Below are 19,871 nucleotides of genomic sequence, written 5' to 3'. Positions count from 1 at the left end.
ATAACATTTTATATTAGTAAAACATCTGTTGATGAATGCTTACAGCTGCATGCATAAGACACTAAAATAACAGACTGATTTACTCAATGTATCTTTCATTGATGAGACAGTGCATCTGTTAGAATTCCACAACTGCATCTTTGAATGAGAATCTTTCCAAACATGCCATCCATCCAGCTGATTAAGAACCAGTAGTCCTTCACTCATAATACTGAGACATTCGTCCTCCCAGCTTCCTATTGCGACACAGCAGATTGATGATTGATAAACAAGAAACTCTTACAATGTGTGCTCAGTACAGCACTCTACTATAGCACCTTACTTGCAGTGTTGTTAGCAGTGCTTCAGAAACCGCGAAATTGCCTAGCACTACCCGACCAGATAGTGTTCTAAAAACCAAGTGACAATAGAATGTTCCTCAACACAACTTGTATCAACCACTGGCCACAACTTAAGGAATCCATGCTGGTGCCAATTCACATTCATATTGCTTTTCTAAAATCCACATATCAGATGATTTCATACAATTCTGGTTCTGTAAAATCAGAACACAATGACACTCAACAGCTTACATCACGGTACACTTAGTGAACTGAACACCTTCCTCCAGTCCACCATTATTCACCACAGACAGTAAACACGCTGTCTGCTGTTGTCAGTTGGCAGCTCCTTTTCAAAATTCCCCACTACCTCGTGGCTCTGTCCTTGAGAAAAAGATGCTAGACAGTAACTGAAGCAAAATCTCAGTTGATTTGCAGTACCAGTATCGTGCGAACTATTACAGTACCTAAATTGGTGGAAGGGTTCAATCTGACATCACAATAATTTCTATTCTGGATAAACGTAAACAAGCCAACATTGAAGTGCCAAAAATCAGCACTTTTGCACAGTTGTTGCTGCTCTGTGTTGCATTTTAGCACATACACATTCCAATTTGCCACAGTTTTATCATGTCATTGAGGTAATATTCTATGCCTATGTGAAGGATATTTTTGAACATATCCCATCGGCGTGGAGTTTCTAGTGAATGCCAACATTGAGTCAGAAACTATTTTCACTGATGGAGATGAGATTTTTGTACCAGAGAAAATTGAAGGTGAAGACACTGTGAACAATGAGGGATTAGAGGACGTGAATTCAGATGCTGATATATGTCAATACTCATCCAACACATCATGCCAGTTGAATGCCTCTACAATGATGGACACTAGGGATGGAGCCAAGGAAGAGATCACCAATTTTTCAATTTCTAGAAGCTTTCAATAAGAGATATCAAACTGTGACAGACAGATGTCAGCCAGATCATCCTCATGTCAGTGTAGAAGTCTCTCCTTATACTGTGTTACTGAACAGTGATCAATGCCAAATGATTCATGAGGTAACGCAAGAGACAAGATTATGCATGTACAACTGCTTCACATTCTGGAGAAATACCAAGCCATGTGAAAAATGCATTACAATATGCTATGCATAATTCGATGGAAATGCAGAAATGGATACAATATGACACTGCTTATAGCAACTCAGAACACTCTAAATGTAAAAGATACACCATATCATGATGCTGAGTCATGGGCCACATTTGAAGTACTAGTGAAGCCAATGACATCATCACAGGTCACTACAATAATCAAATTGTTCATCAGAACACCAGCAATGTGAAAGTTATAGTGATTCTCATGTGTGACTGTGTTAGTGTTATCGTAGCACATACCATTCCCCAGAGCAGTTGTACATTTTTGCTACACACTCTGCAACTAGCTTTGAGAAGAAAGTGGCAACACTTACTGCGGAACCGCACATCATTTTGTTCAGTCGCATACAGCACAAGCTGTGACTGATTTGTTCAGTCGATGGCTCTGGGTAGTGGCTGGATTGTGGTGTACCATCCACCATACTTCTAGAACTTGAAGCCTTTGTGACTTCGATTTGATCACTAAGATGGTGAAATCACTTCATGGCATTCACTTCAGAACTGTTACGGAAGTTCATTGGTCAGTAGGCTACTGCATTCAAGCTTTTAACACAACTGGTGCTGCTAAATGTATCCCAGATCTTTGACATTTTGTATCAGTTGTAAATAAATTGTTGCCACTATTAAAGCTCCAACCCTAGTAACATGGAACCCTAACAGTCAGAGTTCTGAAAAAGCATACCTATACTTTAGCAGTAGCACTATTTAACATCTTAATTGATGCCATACAAGAAAATGAACACAAATGTAAACCAAATTAACACATTAGTCAGAGACTTTTAATGTAAACAAAAAAATATTTTTTAAATTTTTTAATTTCTTATGGTATTTTTTTTAAAAATTATTGGAAATGACCTGTGTATGATACAGCCTGAAGTTAATCGTATCTTTTTTCCATCATGATAAGGAGCAAATGACTTATCACTGACATTGCTGACACGATACTAAAATAAATGATGGGCATAATGGCCTGAAACTGGTCATGTCAATAAAATAAAGCTTCATGTATTTTTGGCTTGTTGCCATCTCCCTTAGCAATCTAATATACTGTCTAAATGAAAATCTCGCCCTCCAGAAGTTGATAGAGCTGCGTAAACATAGTTTCTTCATAGATAATGTACTTCAGCTGTTATGTTGGTGAAATGATCTTGTATACTTATTAAACATCTCTTTACAGGTGTGCAGATCTTGGATTTTTAGTGAAATGTAATGAGTGCAAGAAGCTGTCATATTCATTGGTATTTCCCTATTTTCAAACATTGTATCTTTACTCCAGTAGCTTTTTCATAGATTAAGGTATTTTACAACAAGTAGTGAAAGTTCCAAGAAGACCAGTAGTTCTTTAATGTTTACAAGTGTCCAGTGACAAATTGTTGACCGTCCCTCGTATACTCATATTTTCTTAGAAATATATTCTCAAGATTCTCATTTGTGTCTTCAAATTCATACTGACACTATTGTGAGCAGTAGCCTAAACCTGTTTTGTCAATATGGTGAACATTCGAACATTCTCATTTTGTCATCTTGGAAACAGATATTGCTGTATGTTATGGTTTCTTATTGCAGAAATCGTGATTCATTTAGTGTTCCCATCACAGGTTGTTGGTTATTGTTATTTGCTTTATCTTCTGTCTCTGCAGTTTCATGAAGCACATTTGTAAGTTTATAATCATGACACTATGTCACTATCTTCTAATATACTCCATAATTTATCATTAACTAATTTATCATTTTTCTGCATTTTTTTTTTACATTAAAGGGTCCTAGTGTTGATTATGTAGCTATCATTTCAGACAATATGTACCACAGCAACTAAAGTAAAGAAAACAAAACTACCTGCCCAGGTAGCCATGTGTGTTAATGTGACTGCTTCTAGGATGGGGAGGTATGCCAGCCACGGATCAAATCTGCCTGACAGATTAACTATGAGGGCTTGGTGTTACAGCCAACCTGGATTTAATTTTTAAGCAGTTTCTCCACATGGTACTAGATGAATACCAGGTTGGTTCCCGTGTCCCACCTCCAATACACCCTTCAGAAACATTTCAAACACTTTCTCACACTTACACATAATTTACTCTATACAGGCAGACAGATTGTGTACAATGCTTCTGTCCTGGGGGTGAACAGGAGACTAATGGCCTCAGCTGTTTGACCTTCTTAAACACTTACTCAGAAGGGGGGCAGGGGGGCGGGGTGAGAAAATATTCTCTGGGGCTTTGTTGGTCATCAGCCTCATGATCCAGTGACACACGTTAACACTATACCTGCATCATGACTTGTTTTACCATTTCTCTACGTTAGCCGTTCAGAAACATTTCCATAATGTAATTGTTCTCATCTGATTTTATTACTATTGTTTGGCTCGTCTTGCAACCTGCAGTGTGAATATTACACACACACACACACACACACACACACACACAAGTTTTTGCCTCTGAATGAGTGTATACTCATCTGAGTTTAGTTGTAATTAAAGCAAAAGTTTGTTGCAATACTAGAAAACAAGTCAGCTGTAAAAGAAATTGCTTTTAAAACATTTGACTTTGGCTGAATACATCTGAATACTGCTCATGTGTTAGGGGTTTTGATCAGTTGAACAAGAAGTGGGCATTAAGTGTGTGAGAGTGAAAGTGAAAATGGTCATAAGTGTAGTTCTTTGAAGATTGTAATGGAAACAATGCAACAGCTGAGCTGACACACTATTAAATACACACATATAAATTTTTCAAGAACCATTTTTCAAGTCATACTCTAAAAAGAGGCTTAAGACCTCTACATATTGAGCCCAGAAAAATCAAGATGACAGTATTAAAAGCAGCTGTTACAGAGGCATATAAAAAGCCATTGTTCTGATATAAATTCTGATATAAATAAAACCACTGAACACTTCACCAGAAATTCAGAATGATTACCAGTCACTGCATCCAAAAGTTTGTATTTTTGGGATAAAATATAGTGTTAATATTATACTTAATAGTTTGAAAATTACTCCTGAATAAGCAGAACTCCTGACATTCATTTGTAGTACATTTAAAAAATTGGTGTTCTTATTTTCTCTCCATGATAATTTCAGGGGTTAAAAGTATTAGACTACAAAGTTGTTGTAACACACAACATATAAAAAAGATAGCACCTCCAGAATAAGTATATCTAATGATCTCTCAGGACAATAGTTCATAACAGATACAGTGTATGGCACAGTCTCATGGCAAGACAGGTATGGTACGATTCTAGCTAGCATAGTAAATAGCTTGATGAGCGAGAGCAGACTGAGGGCAATCGCCAGGTGGTAATCATGTACATAGAAAGCATGTCACAGGTGGTGTTAGGATGCACCTGTGTAGCCATCGTGCTATGTTACTTGGCCAATGTGTGTCTCACTAGTGGCCACACTTCACAGTAGTGGACAAAAAGCGATGGCCATGTCATATGTGCCAGTCATATATTGAGAGCTGATGTTTGAGATGTCTGCTGGTGCCCAACATTTAGGTGCTAGTCCAGTGAATTACCGTGTCCCTTCTTCCATGAGGAAGCAGCGAGCTGCATCTCAGTGAGTTGACCCCCGCCAGACCGGGCACCAGGGCAATGCTCTGAACCAGGCCGATGTCTTTGGAAGTGTCGAGCGGCCTCTCATGTTTTTCCGGCTCCCGGCAGTGTGGAAGAGAGCTTACATCCAGAAGGTCCCTGCCCAGTGTCACAGCTGTAGTTGTGGCGGCTCTGACACAGGTAGCGGAGACCTCTCCATTTCCACATCAGGATCTTGTACCAAAGGGAGCTACAGTGGTGTGGGCGGTGCAGCTGGGGCACACAGCCTGCTCATCTGATATCTGGTCCAGCTCAGGTGGCCTATAAACAGTAAGGGTCTGGCTGGAGTTGGCGAACAGGGTTGGAGACCAGGGGACAGCGATAACTCAGGAGCAGGAGGGAAGATAGCAGAGGACTCAGCGGAAGAGAAACAAAAGGTGGCATCGTCACGATGTGTGTCTGCTGGAGGGCCCAGCCTGTACCATCTGGTTCTCCATGACCAGAGCGAACGCACATCCTCACTACTGCCAAATGACCACTAGAATCCACTTATTATTGCATCTGAAGCCCAGTGCCCACATGTGGGTGCCTGGCTGGAAGCATGGAGACAGCACTACAGACAGTCCCACAGGTGTTGGCAGCATGAGATAGAGGGGAGTGTGGGGCTGATGGCCATGGAGGAGTTCCATTGGACTCTTCTCTCCTATCGGTGTTGACCTGTAGGAACTCAAAAAAAGTGTTAGCACCTCACTGTAAGAGCGTCGGCCCCATATTTCTTCATTTGTGTTTTAAAAGTTTGCTAGAGTTTTTGAGCATCACCATTTGATAGTGGGTGGAAAGGTGGAGACAGCAGATGTTGAATGCCATTTCTGCAGTGTGAGAGGAAGTCCTTCATTGGCAAAAATTGTGCTGAACACTGCGACTGTAGCCTCCACATTTCTGGACCAACAGGTGACCACATATAGAAAGTTGGAGTATGCATCAAGGACAGTCAGTCAGTATCCAGCAAGGGGCCAGTGAAGTTGACATAAGCCCCCACCCATGGTTGTGAGGGTGTCGGCCAGGCTGAGAACATTTGGTTGGGAGCTGCTTGCTGTGCTTATTTCCTTCATTACAAAAGGAGCCAGAGTGTGTCAATGTTCACTCTGCTGTTGCCATAACTGCTGTGTTCCCAGGGTTAGATTACTTTCCTGTGTCTGATGTGACAGCCTCCACCTTGCTCCAGAATCCTAATTGCATGCTAGTGGTCTGGAAAACTTTGAAGGATTGGGCCCATATTAAAACATTCGAAGTAGGGTCCTCAATTTGTAGAGCTTTCCAATGCACCTCCGTATCCGGGGCTGCCTGAATGATCAGATCCTCAATCTCATCTGCAAACGATTCCTTGTTTACCGGATTCACAAAACAGCATTTCAAAGTGAATTCCTGCAGTTCAGCCACTGATGTATGGGTATGAATGATGAGGCTGTTTATAACACTGATAACATTCTACACAGGATGCAATGACATGACAGAATCAGTGAAAGTAGGTAGTTAATAGAGCTCACATTTTGTCAAAGGTCAGGTGGGTCAGTTCCATGAGAGGGCCCATAAGCTGGAACACACTGGGCGAGATCCATGACAGGAAAAGTGATTTTAACAGTGGCTCAATCCGTTACTTGAAATGTGGCAAAGAGCTGCCAGGGGCACTTCTTGTATGCTTACCACTCTTCCACCATCTCATCAAAAGTGAGAGTGATGGCAGATTTGCAGCCAACTGCTGGGAGAGCAACGTGAACAACAAGGCTTCCTGGCATTTATGCCTCTCTTAACACCTGTTGCAGCACGATTTCCAACGACACATTCGGTAAACTAGCATGTTGTGTAGGGTCCATGAGTATGTAACATACATGAAATATGCCCATGGTCATTGGCAGTTATGTTGTAACTTACAACATAGAAAAATATGGGATGGAACCACTAGAATAAGTATACTTAACAATCATGCAGTACAGTAATTCACAATGGGTACAATGTATAGCATAGCCGCACGGCAAGACAGGTACAGTACGGTTCTAGCTAGTATAGTAAATAGCCCAGTGAGCAAGAGCAGACTGAGGGCAATCTCTCGGCAGTGATCGCATACATACAGTGTGTTTAGCTGGCTGCGCAGCTGTCATACGTGGTCACTCGGCTGCTGTGTCTCCCCCTGGTGGCCACACTTTGCAGTAGTGGATGAGGAGTGACTATTGCATCATATGTGCCAGTTGTACATCGCTGACATTGGCTGGTGACAGGCATCTAGGTGGTAGCCCAGTAGGTTACAAAAAAAAGAGAACAAACTATTGCACTGTTCTTGTTCTTGTTGTTATTTATGATGATGAGGATAATGAGAATGATGACTGAGTTCAATTATCATGACTTAGCAGGACAGCTCTTGAAAGATCACTGATTGATTCGAGCACTGACCAGCTTTATATAATTCTGTATTAGTTTTGATGCACAAATGCCAGAGAAACTGATCAAAGAACTTACGAAGTAGTACTAAGTGGTGGACTGAACATACTGAATGACACTGAGTACATGTTAAGCACACTGTTGTGGAACTTTGTGTATACAGTGTTAAGAAGTGTCTTATTTGTGTTCATAGGTAATATTTTTTGTTTATAGAGCTTATTGCAATAACCCGTTGTACAAGATGCTGTCTGTTATTGTGTAATGACTATAGGAAATGTTGGTTGAGTCGTGTAAGTGTAGTAAACAAAATTTCATAGTTTATTTCAATGTGAGAACTAGTCCAACTTTGATTTGTATTAAATTCAAGGACTTACTTTATTCATTCATAAGCAGAATATGCATAATACAAACAGTTCTCTTTAGTATTTATAGCTTACATTTAAGTAAGTGTGTAGGTTGTAGTAATCAAACAATAGCTCCATTTGCTTAGAGAGTGAGGTGGCACAGTGGTTAGCACACTATACTCACATTTGGGAGGACAATGGTTCAAACTCGTGTCTGACTCAGGCAAATGCCAGGGTGGTTCCTTTGAAGGCATATGGCCAACTTCCTTCCCCATTCTTCCCTAATCTTATGGGACCAATGACCTCACAGTTTGGTACCCTCCCCTAAACTACCCAACCATCCATCCATCCATCCATCCATCCATCCATCCATCCATCCATTTCCTCAATACCACAACTGGTTTCAGCTAATGACTTATCCCTTGTTATTATCAGGTTTCTATGAAATGTTACATGTCTAATGTCTTCTGCATATTCTGTATCACCTACATCATTATATGCTCCTCAGAAACAATTATTCTAGAGTGACATTAATTCTGCAATTAGAGGTATAACATTTCATGGAAATTTGATGATTAGTTACTAGTTGCAAACGGCGTCAGCAATGGATCATCATCCATCTAAAACTGCTGTGTAATTGTTATATATTTCTGTAGTTGTGAAAAATTTTTGAATCACACGGTGTAATCGTGAACAAAATTATTAGTGAGCTACCCATTCAGGCAAGGAGGTTAATGTTTAGATTACAACACCAGTTATAAACATTAGATCTTAGAAAATATTTGATTTATAACACTGAATAAAATTGTTACTGAAAAAAATGAAAGAAAATTCAACTGCCACTCCAACTGTGAAAACAAGATGTGAGGTGCTTTATGTGAAAAATAAATTTTCATATTTTATGTATAGAAAGTATTATCTATATTGCCTTAGTAGTTTCTTTTATCCACATAGATAAAATGGTTTATGCTTTAAATAGGTATTCTTTGATAATACGCCAGTTCCTGTCGAGAATGTCTTGGGAGAGATTGGAGGCGGCTTCAAACTGGCTGTGAATATTTTGAACAGTGGTCGATTCAGCATGGGAAGTTCTTCTGCAGGTATCTATCTCACATGTTTTAACAACTTCAGTTTCAAGAATATGGCATAATTTTTAAATAATTCCCTCATCTCCTTGCATATCTCTGGAATGTATATAATTGTTTTAATATTTAAATAATCACAACATGAATTACTATATTGCAGGAATTTTAAAAAAATTAATAGAGTCAACAGCAGAACATGCCATTAACAGAAAACAGTTTGGAAAGCAGATTAAAGATTTCGGACTTATTCAAGAAAAGATTGCAAAAGTGACATGCAGTACATATGCTATGGAAAGTATGGCTTACTTAACAGCAGGAATGTTGGACACATACAAAAATCCTGATTGTGCAATTGAAGCTGCTATAGTAAAGGTACTACGAATTTAAATTTCCAACAAGTTAATTATATATTACCATTACTTTTGTTCAAAATTATGAAAAGGATAGATTGCTACTTACAATATAGTGGAGATGTTGAGTCGCAGTCTCTTTGTTGTGCCTGTCTGTGACTCAGCATCTGCACTATACAGTGAGTAGCAATCTGTCCTTTCCATAATATTGTCATTATTCCATACTGGATTTTCCATTGTTTGTCATTACTTTTGTTCTTAATATATAGACGTGTCAGATAATATTCTTGGAGGCCAAATCATGATTGGTCAAAGGATTATTTCCTTGTACTTAACATGACTTTCACCTCTATAAGTATTTTATGTATGAGAAAAAATGAGTTGTACTGTCATTTGGACTCCATGTGTCCATTCATGTGTAGTTTGCCCCATAACAGAGGATAGAATGGATTGATTGTAGGCTCTGATTGTTCTTAAGGGATATCAGAACTGTCTGTTTGTCTGTAGTAATGATAGTTTTGTGAAGGAGGGTATTGATGTCGGTCAGTTAGGCCTGGCCCAAAGTCGGCGTTCCAAAACATCTGAAAGGTGTTTATAGGATTCAGGTCAGGACTCTGTGCAGGCCAGTCCGTTATAGGGATGTTACTGTCATGTAAGCACTACGCCACAGGCTGTGCATTATGAACAAGTGCTCAATCGTGTTGAAAGGTGCAGTCACCATCCCTGAATTGCTCTTCAACAGTGGGAAGCAAGAAGGTACTTAAAACATCAATGTAGGTCTGTGCTGTGATAGTGACATGCAAAACAAGTGGTGCCAGCCCCCTCCATGAAAAACACGACCACACCATAACACAACCGCCTCCGAATTTTACTGTTGGCACTATACATACTGCCAGATGACATTCACTTACTGAACAATGGGATATACCGAGCAAGATGGTGCAGTTGATAATACACTGGACTTGCATTCGGGAGGATGACAGTTCAAGCTTGCATCTGGCAATCCTGATTTAGGTGTTCTGTGATTTCCATAAATCACTTCAGGCAAATGCCAGGATGGTTCCTCAGAAAGGTCATGGCAGATTTCCTTCCTCGTCCTTCCCTCATCCGATGGGACCAATGACCTCGCTGTTTGGTCCTCTCCTCCAATTCAACCAACCAACGACGAGATAAGTTTTTTTCTCATCTACAAATTTTAAGGCCAATTCTGCAGTTTGTTGTGCATCATTAAATTGATGTTTGAAGTTTCATTATCTTAAGTCTTCCAATTCTGTAGCACTGTTTGAAGTTCCACTGCTTCCCGTGAAATCACTGTAATCTATGTCGTGCACAATTTGATTTGCGTGACATAGAAGATAATTATCATGTGCATCCTTTAAATTTAATTGAGCATTCTTGACATGGCAAACATTAGTTTTTGTAACAACTTTTGTAACTTGAATATCCATAGCTTTTCTTACACACTGCACAGACTTACTCAAAATCTGTTCATAATTGATTTTTTACTGTGCTGTGGATCTTCCATGTACATAATTATGTTAAGTGTCCACTCCTTAGACAGTGAGTGTCCTTTACTATGTTTCACTGTCGACGGAATTTGTGGCTTCCTGTATGACAAAGATGATGAACTACATGGCTCGACGCTTGTACGTGTCAAGTGTGTATCATGATTGTTGTGCTCCTCATGTACATTGACCACACAGTCGAGCATATATGGCACCATACATTCCACTGACTCATCTTGCAGAAACACTAATATTTCATCTTCCACTTCTTCCTGAAGTTTCTTGTGTTCCTTTCTCATAAAATGTCAACTTTTGTGACTGGTGTTGTAGGTATAATGCAATATTAGCTTTGTTTATCATTGCCATTGCTCTGCTTTTTATCAACACCACTAGCACTGTAGCACTGTTGTGAGTAACTCACCTGCTATGCAGTTAACCTACCCACTGTAGCCTCGTGGTGTGCTCACTGTTGGATACCTCCAGTCCCACCTCCTGTTGCTATTAGCAGCGAGCAGTGTGGTTGCGTGGTGGACAATATGTTGGCCTTTTGCGACCTCACACTCAAAGGACTCCTTGTCGGTGCTTATCATGTCTTATCTTCTGAACTATATGTCGTACAACCATATGTTTTTGCAAGTTCAGTTAGTGGTAAATGTGAATAGTCTTCAAAACGTGTTTCAAATAGTTAGTAGTCAAGAAGTAATAAAAGGTCATACTTGATTTGGCACTTTTACTGCATGAAAAGCATAAATGTAGTATGCAATGAACTTTCTCTTTCATTATTTTGTGTGTGTGTGTGTGTGTGTGTGTGTGTGTGTGTGTGTGTGTGTGTGTCTGGGGGGGGGGGGGGGGGAGGGGGTCAGTAGTGAGACAGTCATGTAAAGCTGATTGCAAGTCACTAAGTGCTCTCATTCTCAAACGCTGGATGAATATAGACTGGCTATTTGCACATTGTGAGCTTCCCTTCATTTTCACCCCAACCCCTCTGACAGATGGTTCTTTCCTGGTAGTGATGTGTGAGCCAACTTCGGCTGAAATCAACCCAGTAGTTTAGGAGGAGATTTTATTTAGCATATGGCACTTACGTACATTTCAGTATTGGATCATGTTTTTCTACATTACATATATTCACAGACAAACATCTAGTCCCTGTATATATTCAATGGATTTTTGGGATGTGGAACTTTCATACCAGGTGATTATAATTAAAATGCAGCTACTCACAGAGCTCCATTGTGGGCTGCAGTTACCATATGGCAGGAAAAATGGTAGATATGCTAATACATTAATGTGGAATTGATTTACACTGGAAAAGAATTAGTTCCAATTTTGGCCACATATGCAAATCTGGCACTGTACAGCATCTTGTCAACATCTGTGGTGCTCATATTGAACAAATTGTGTAAGCAGTGGTTAGTAATCAAGTCAACATTACACCTTTGTCACTTTTTAGACCTTTTCTGTCATGTCACATTCCTTATCCATTACATATAGAGACATTTCTGTATTTCATTCGTGCATTCTCAGTGCCAGATTTGGATCTGGTGGCCAAAATTGGAACTCATTTTTTTTGCCAGCATAAACTGATTCTGCAGTAATGCATAAGAATATCTACAAGTTTTGCCTGCCATACAATAATTACAGCCCACTCAGGACCTCTGTTAGGTAGCTGCACTTTAATTATGGCTGCCTGGTACATACAGACATCCACTTTTATAATATGTATAGCTTCTCTAAGTATTTATATCTTCCACAGTTACCAATAGCTACATTGTCTAATATTTAAAGATCTGCTGATTGCTTTTCCATAGTTAAGTATTCTGTAACTGTGACAGGCTCCAGATGTTTGCTGTACCTTGTACCAACTGGTGGCAGAAAGCATGGGATGGCAGTTAATGGAGAAATGACACAGCTAACTCCAGTTTTCTGACCCTTCCCTTCATTTTCCCCTCTATTGGTGTGGGGCCTTATACACGCACCATCCCTTTGTCACATCCACAGTTTGTTTTTTGTGTCTTTTAACATCTAATGATGTCTAAAATCTGCAGTTAATGGCACTGATTTTGAGGAGCAAAAAAATACACTGATTGAAAAAAAATCACAACATCAAAAAATAATTAGTGTAGAGTAATGAAATTTCAGGAATATATTTGTCTAGGTAACATATTTAAGTGATGAATATTGCAAGATCACAGGTTACCCTTTCATTTGGATTCCTGTAATTCTTTCAATGTTAAAATGGATTGTTCAACATTCGCATTTTGAACATTGCAAGATCACAGGTTAATCCTTCATTTGGCATACACAGAAATATTGTGAAGGAAAAGTATTAAGTTACTTAAATTAGATGTATATGGTCATGTGAACAATTTTACACACATTGTTTCAAAATGCAGTAGGTTACCTCTATAATTTCTCTCAAAATGGGCATGGGTGCTACAATAAACGTACTAAAATGTTCCTATGGCTGAAAAAAGGTTGCATTTTGCACTACTCTGTGTAAAATGCTGCAAAACCCAGAACAATTCCACATTTTACAGTCAGCCATCCCTGAGGGTAAAGTGTACATCTTTCGTTTTTGGCCCATACTTTGGCCAGTGAACAAAACTGTCATATTGTCTATCATTTACTGCCACAGAAACTGCTGTTTACTTCTTCATCTGGTCTTGTTGTCCATCTGATACTCAAAGCCAGGCTTCCTCTTTCTGGAAAAGATAAGCCCATTTGCTGTGCCCCAAGTAGGAAATCACAGGCACCTTTGTATTGTAAGTCACCTTGAAGATTTCCTCCTTTCATTCATAAGCAGCTTTCATTGCAGAATAGAAAACAGCACCACTAAATCAAAGGAAACTGGTAACTGAAGCTCACGACATTGCAAGGTGTGTGCTAAAGATGCATACTGTTCAAAAACTTTTCACCAGATGCAACAGAATGTCACGGTATATGAGATTATATGTTGCTTGCAGGCACCATTACCCATTCAAGGAGAAAAATTGAAACATGCTGCAGAAAACATTCTGCAATGTTTATGTTATTTGAGAGCAACATTGCCAGATGTACATATGAAGTGCTGGTACATTAATAACTGGTGTAACTGGCACAATGTTGAATGCAAGCATGCAAATGCACATGCATTGTGTTCTAAAGGTGGTGGATGCGAGTTTGTGGGATGGGGTTCCATGCTTGTTGCTCTTGGTCAGTCAGTACAGAAATAGTTAATGTTTTTTGTGGATGACAGTCAGTAGAACATGTTGGGTTACAAGAGCAGTATGTGGTATCCTGTTGGAAAACAGTCCCTGGAATGCTGTTTGTGAATGGCAGTGCAGTAGGTCAAATCATGAGAGTGATGTAAAATTTTGCAGTAGGGGTTGGTTGGTTAACCTCAAGAGTGCTCCTGCTGTCATACAAAATAACACCACAGACTCCAATTCCATGTCCAGATCCAGTGTGTCTAGTAAGCAGACAGGTTGGTTGCAGGCGCTCAACTGCCTTCCTTCTAAATAACACACACCCATTACTGGCATCGAGGCAGAACCAGCTCTCATTAAAAAAAAAAAAAAAAAAAAAAAAAAAAAAAAAAAAAAAAAAAAAAAAACAGAACTACTTCCTTGCCCTCCATGAGCTCTCACTTGAGTCAACTGAAGTTGCAAATGGTGGTGGTTTGGTGCCTGTGGAATGCACGCTAGAGGCTGTCTGGCTCAGAGCTGTCCCTGAAGTAACCTTGGAGCTGGCCTCGAAATAAGATTTGTATCAATTCATTGTCACTGTGGTGCCAAATGCTGCTGTATATGCAGTAAGATGTCCCAGAGCCATATGCCGAACATGGAAGTCTTCCCTCTCAGTAGTGCCATGTGGAGCTCGGTCTTGTTGCAACCAGAAGGAACATCCAGCTTTTCGAGGGCATATTTCACAACCTCGTTCAAACTCGGTGGAGTGTTGATAATGGCATCTTTGTCACCTTAAAGGCATTCTTGACTAACATCAACTCACCATGTCTAATCTCAAAGGTAACTAATGCTCATGACTGTTACAGCATGTATTGAAACCAAACCTAATTTGCATCCTCATAGTGCTGGTACAACTGCCACTCTTATGCGACTTGTGTGAAATTTTCCTTTGGCCTGTCCTTCCACATAGAACAGTGAAAACTGGTAATTAAATAAATTCCTGAAAGTCTCCATTTTGCTCGCTAAAATGATTTTCTTCTTGAGGATATCAAGTTAAAATTACAATTGGCTTTGTATCTGAATTAAATATACTTTTACCTTGAAACTACATATAATAAAATTTGATTGAAGAAATAACTCTTAGATACATGAAATATTTGGGCACATGCCTGTAGAGCATTCACAGTATGACTGTGACATGAACTTACTAAAGTGTTTCCCCAGAGTCTGAGAACTCAGAAGTAAGCAACTTGCTTTCCACATATAATTTTTCCTATCAGACAGTCATCATTAAACTGTTTACTCCTTGGTCCTTCCCTTTACTTTCAGACTTTTGCCTTATTGCTTGCTGCCCACACTCCTTCCTCCCAGGTCACACTTTCCCTCTTAAATTCCCAACCACTTCAGGTCATATTCACAACTGAGCAATTTAATTAGATAACTGCTATCTCTCTGACAGAAACATTGGGAATTTCATTTACATTTAGCTTTAATCAATAGTAGGTTATGATCACACACATTTATATTTTCCTGTCATTGCCTGTAATAACTAACAAACTTTCCTTGATGGTTATTTATTCTATTTCTTCTTTGACGAGATCTATAACTCAATCTTTCAAAACTCTGCTTGTTGTATTTAGGTTTTCAGATAATCTTATCAAACACAGGTGAATCTGGAAATGCCCCCCCCCCCCCCACTCGCCCCCCCCCCTCTCTCTCTCTCTCTCTCTCTCTCTCTCTCTCTCTCTCTCTCTCTCTCTCTCTCTCTACCCCACCCCCGTCTCTGCCCCCCCTCCTCGCTCCCCACTATTTGTCATGAAATTTTAGTCCTGGATAGCTGATGTGAATAGGAACCAAAATTAATAATGTTGTGTACGTCGACAACACACCATTTTGAAACCCCGGAAACTTGGTGCCATGTGTTCTGATTGGCCATGGGATTGCCCTGTTCCTCTCTTGCCATTTGTCGGTTGACGGGCAGCGCTATGGTTGTCGGCTCATACATACAAACGTCTCTCACAATCTCAGGCAGGCAGAGCATCTCCGCTCATGCATTGTCCAGAGCATCTAGCAACAGGGCAATCTCGCAGAAAATCAGAGCATGTGGCGTCTAGTTTCCGTAGTTCAAAAATGGTGCATTGTCAACCTACACAACATTAGTAATTTTGGTTCCTATTTGCATCAGCTATCCAGGGTTAAAATTTTATGACAGTTTTTCTCCACCTTGTATATATATTAAAAGACGTATAGGCTGTGTCTGTCTGAATGTTTGTTAGAGTATCATGTGCAAATTTGAAGTAAGTCAGTCAAGAAATTTTGAGATTTTTGCTAACAATGTTAAATTTTGTCTTGTCTACATATAGTAGTGTAATAAAGCTTGGTACACTGATGAGATAGAATGCCTCCTGGTTGTGGTGTGGCCACATGAAGCAAAGTATATAAGCAGCCCAGAGACAAATGAAGAATAATTGAAGCCATTTTCCTTCTTTCCTTCTCTGTGCTTCTAAGGCCATCAAATAATCTCTCAGCACTTTTACTGTCCAATTAATTTTCTGGGGGAGCCAAATGTTGAAAGCATGATGATAGGATTTTGCAGTAAGTTTCCAGTGTAACCTAATTCTCTCCAGCAATTGTGATATGCACTGACCACAATAAATTCTTTCTGTGTATCTAGATCAAAATTACCGTTAAAAGATATTTTCATGTGACACAGGATTTCATCCACACATTTATTGTAAGCTTGTAAACAAAATCCATGAAAGCTCCTTATCAGCAATTACATATTCTTATTTGTGTGGTATAGTACCCTTTTATAATTCAGTTCTACAATTAAGCATAGTTTATAACCTTCCTGTTTAAAACAAGATAATAAATCTATCTTTAATTTCTATTTCAGGTATTTAGTTCAGAAGCTTTGTGGCACAGTGTGAGTGAATGCTTGCAAGTACTTGGAGGCTTAGGGTACATGAGAGATTCTGCATGTGAACGTATCCTGAGAGATTCCCGAATAGCAATGATATTTGAGGGAACGAATGAGATCTTGAGGATTTTTATTTCTCTTATGGGTATGAATTTTTTTTTATATCAATGTTACCAGATGTTATGTAAGTTTTATGCTTGATGCTGGTCCCACTCTTGTAACCTGGTCATGGAGGTGGCTCTGTTGTGATGCAACTATTATTGTTTTGAAGAACTCATGTCTGGGTAGTGAGAAAGTTTTTACAGGGCACTTTGTTTTGAATTTTGTTTTTGTGTGTTTTTCTGTGTTACAATCTTTTTTTATGAGGAATCACTCCAGCATGGTCTGTTAAGCATGTAATTCATCCTAACATTATGTACTTCCCAGCTCATCAAGCCTGCTAAATGTTACCCCTCTAGAGACCAGCGATACTATAGTGGTAGGAGGGATTTGTGATATTTAAGTTTTCTTTTGTATTGTACCTAGCAAATTGGGACAGTGATTAAGGCATTGGACTCACATTTAAGATCAAGCAGTTTCTCTAAATTGAATAAGGTATATAAATGGGTATTTCCTTTGGAAAGGGTGTGTGTGACTCACCTTAATTTCATTTGTACCTGGTTGCCAGGACTGTCACAACCACTGGTACACCAATATCCAAGGATATTTGAGAATATAAGACAGTCCGATGCACTATTGTGCAGATCTGATGTGATCAGGTGGTCAACATTTTAACAGCTCTTAGAAAGAAACAATCCTGTACAGTTATGCATTGCACTTCATAGTAACATAATTATCGCGAAATTCTTTCTTTTACTGGTTATAATGACATCCTACTACTGACAGAGTTAAAGTGTGTAGATGAAGAGGTAAGATGGCATTTAACTGTGATGTCAACAGTTAGTACCATGTGTTAGTGGAAACTTGTTGGCAAATGTGACATACATTCTTTGTTTTACATATTTGTAATGACGCACATTAACGGTCAGTTCAATATGGTGCTAAAGGTTGTAGGGGCAACTAGCCAAACAAATTACTGGACTGGCTCTTGCACTCACTATTAAATTTTGGATTCCTTGTTGACAACAATTAAGGGAATGTGGATTCTAGTGACACATTCACACCACATACATGTTACAGCTGAAGATAGCATGGCATAAATGAGGGTCTTATTTGCCAAGAACAGTGCTGTGAATTATGTGAGCTGCTGTTAAGTCTTGCTATCATCTATGTCATAGCAGAACTTAATTACAGAATGTTCAGTAAAGTGCACTGCTTTTTAGTGTTGCTTTTCAAACATTGTCTTTTCTCATTATGTTGTTCTGCATAATTTCACAATATGTATAGAGTCCTGATGTTCTGTTTGTACATTAAGACATGAGTTTAAGAGAACATTATTCTCATTTCGCAGTTGCTGCTACGTACAAATATGAATTCAGTTTAAATTACTCACCTTTTGCATGTTAACTAGTCCTAAATTGACTGCTTTAGTTACTTTTTGTTTTGTTGATTTGTGTGTGCCATTTATTACTTCATTGTATTGGACCTTGTAACTGTTTTTTCCCCTTGTGGTCCCTGCATTCTCTGGTTCTTTACTGGGTGCTTAAGACCTTAGATGTTTTGTACCCTAAAACCCCATTAAAAATTATCACTTTGTGTTTAAAACACTACATTTCACTGTTTGCTTCATCCGTCTCAACACCAAGAATCATTTGAAGTTGACTGAGACTCTTATCTATAACTAAGAAATATAAAGAGTTAAACTCACTGAACGATGTGATACTTTAAAAATTAATGTCTAATTATCACTAAAAATTTTCTGGTAGTTCCGTGGTTCATATGGTGTGGAAGGTGTCTGTTGGTATAACCAGACATCAATCTGAAGTGTTTCACACATCTTGAATTCTCTCCCTCAGATGCATTTTAAGGGGTCCTAAACAAGTGTCAAGTCCCTGGGATGATATCTCGAGTGTAAGGACGGTGAGAGCCAAGGCTCGCAGTGCAATACCGGACAGACTTGGCAGCCATTATCATGAAAAACACTTTTCCACATAATATTCCAAGTCTTTTCTGTTAAACATTTTATAACCTTCTATGTTGTGGAATAATATTTATCTTAACTGTTATTTCTTGGCAGAAAAAGCGTGTTTATGGAAACTTACTGTTTTAGGATAATGCTTCCAATAACTTCCAAAAGACAGCTGTAATATGGTGCAGAACATTTTTAATGCCACTCTATACAGCTCTGTTTAACCCCAGGGATAAAATAATACATCTATGTACCATTGAGTGACCATTGCTTGAAACATAGTGTCACTTTTGGCAAGGAATCCATTTTAAATTCTGTTCTTAGATAGCTTTGCACATCTACATGTGACCAAACATGGGTTTATTTGTAACCAGTTTAGTGCACACTTTGTTCAGGAACAACATGCCAATCTTCATTTGTATCTCAATTAAAATGTCACCCACAATTATTTGAAGCATAGTGCCACTTTTGGCAAATGAATCCATTTACAACATATTCTTAAACTGCTTTGCATGTTAGCCTGTGATCAAATATGAGATTATTTGGATCTCATCCTGCAAACACGTTCCAGATTTGTACGGCTAACATTCATTTTTACCTCAGCTCCACTATCAGACACTGTTATTTGATGCTCCGCAAGCATCAATCACTGAATACATTGCTTCCACCAAATTGTTGACACTGGTTGATGATACAATCTCCCAAAAGACTTTTTTTTTCCTCAAATTGTTGGTGCCACTGTTTTCTGATTTTTGTCCAGGTTTTTAGTATTGGCGCCAGATTCAGACATTGATATCAAAATGGATGAACCAGCATTGCCCATTCAGAGTTGCGTGGTTTCACAGCCACACTGCAGGTGGTGTGGACACCACACAAGTTGGTGAGACCCCGTGGCAGTGTAGGCAATGAGAACAATAAGTGTGCATTCCTTGTCCATTCGTGTTTACGTATCTGACACTATGTGATTGCCAACTTTGCTGTTCACATGCAGTGA

At 39.2% G+C, this 19,871-nt stretch overlaps 1 protein-coding gene across 1 annotated transcript in view; it reads left to right on the top strand.

Annotated features, from left to right (window-relative positions):
• The window catches only part of LOC126299060 (complex I assembly factor ACAD9, mitochondrial-like), a 104,815-nt gene that overhangs the window by 72,753 nt on the left and 12,191 nt on the right, over positions 1–19,871 (top strand). Inside the window, exons 5-7 of the mRNA XM_049990730.1 lie at positions 8,762–8,882; positions 9,028–9,239; positions 16,786–16,954. Coding sequence (XP_049846687.1) covers positions 8,762–8,882; positions 9,028–9,239; positions 16,786–16,954 — 502 coding nt within the window. The remainder of the gene's footprint in view (positions 1–8,761; positions 8,883–9,027; positions 9,240–16,785; positions 16,955–19,871) is intronic.

The sequence above is a fragment of the Schistocerca gregaria genome, chromosome X (genome assembly GCF_023897955.1).
Source record: "Schistocerca gregaria isolate iqSchGreg1 chromosome X, iqSchGreg1.2, whole genome shotgun sequence".
NCBI classification, from domain to species: Eukaryota; Metazoa; Arthropoda; class Insecta; order Orthoptera; family Acrididae; genus Schistocerca; species Schistocerca gregaria.
This window is presented reverse-complemented; position numbering and strand designations above follow the sequence as displayed.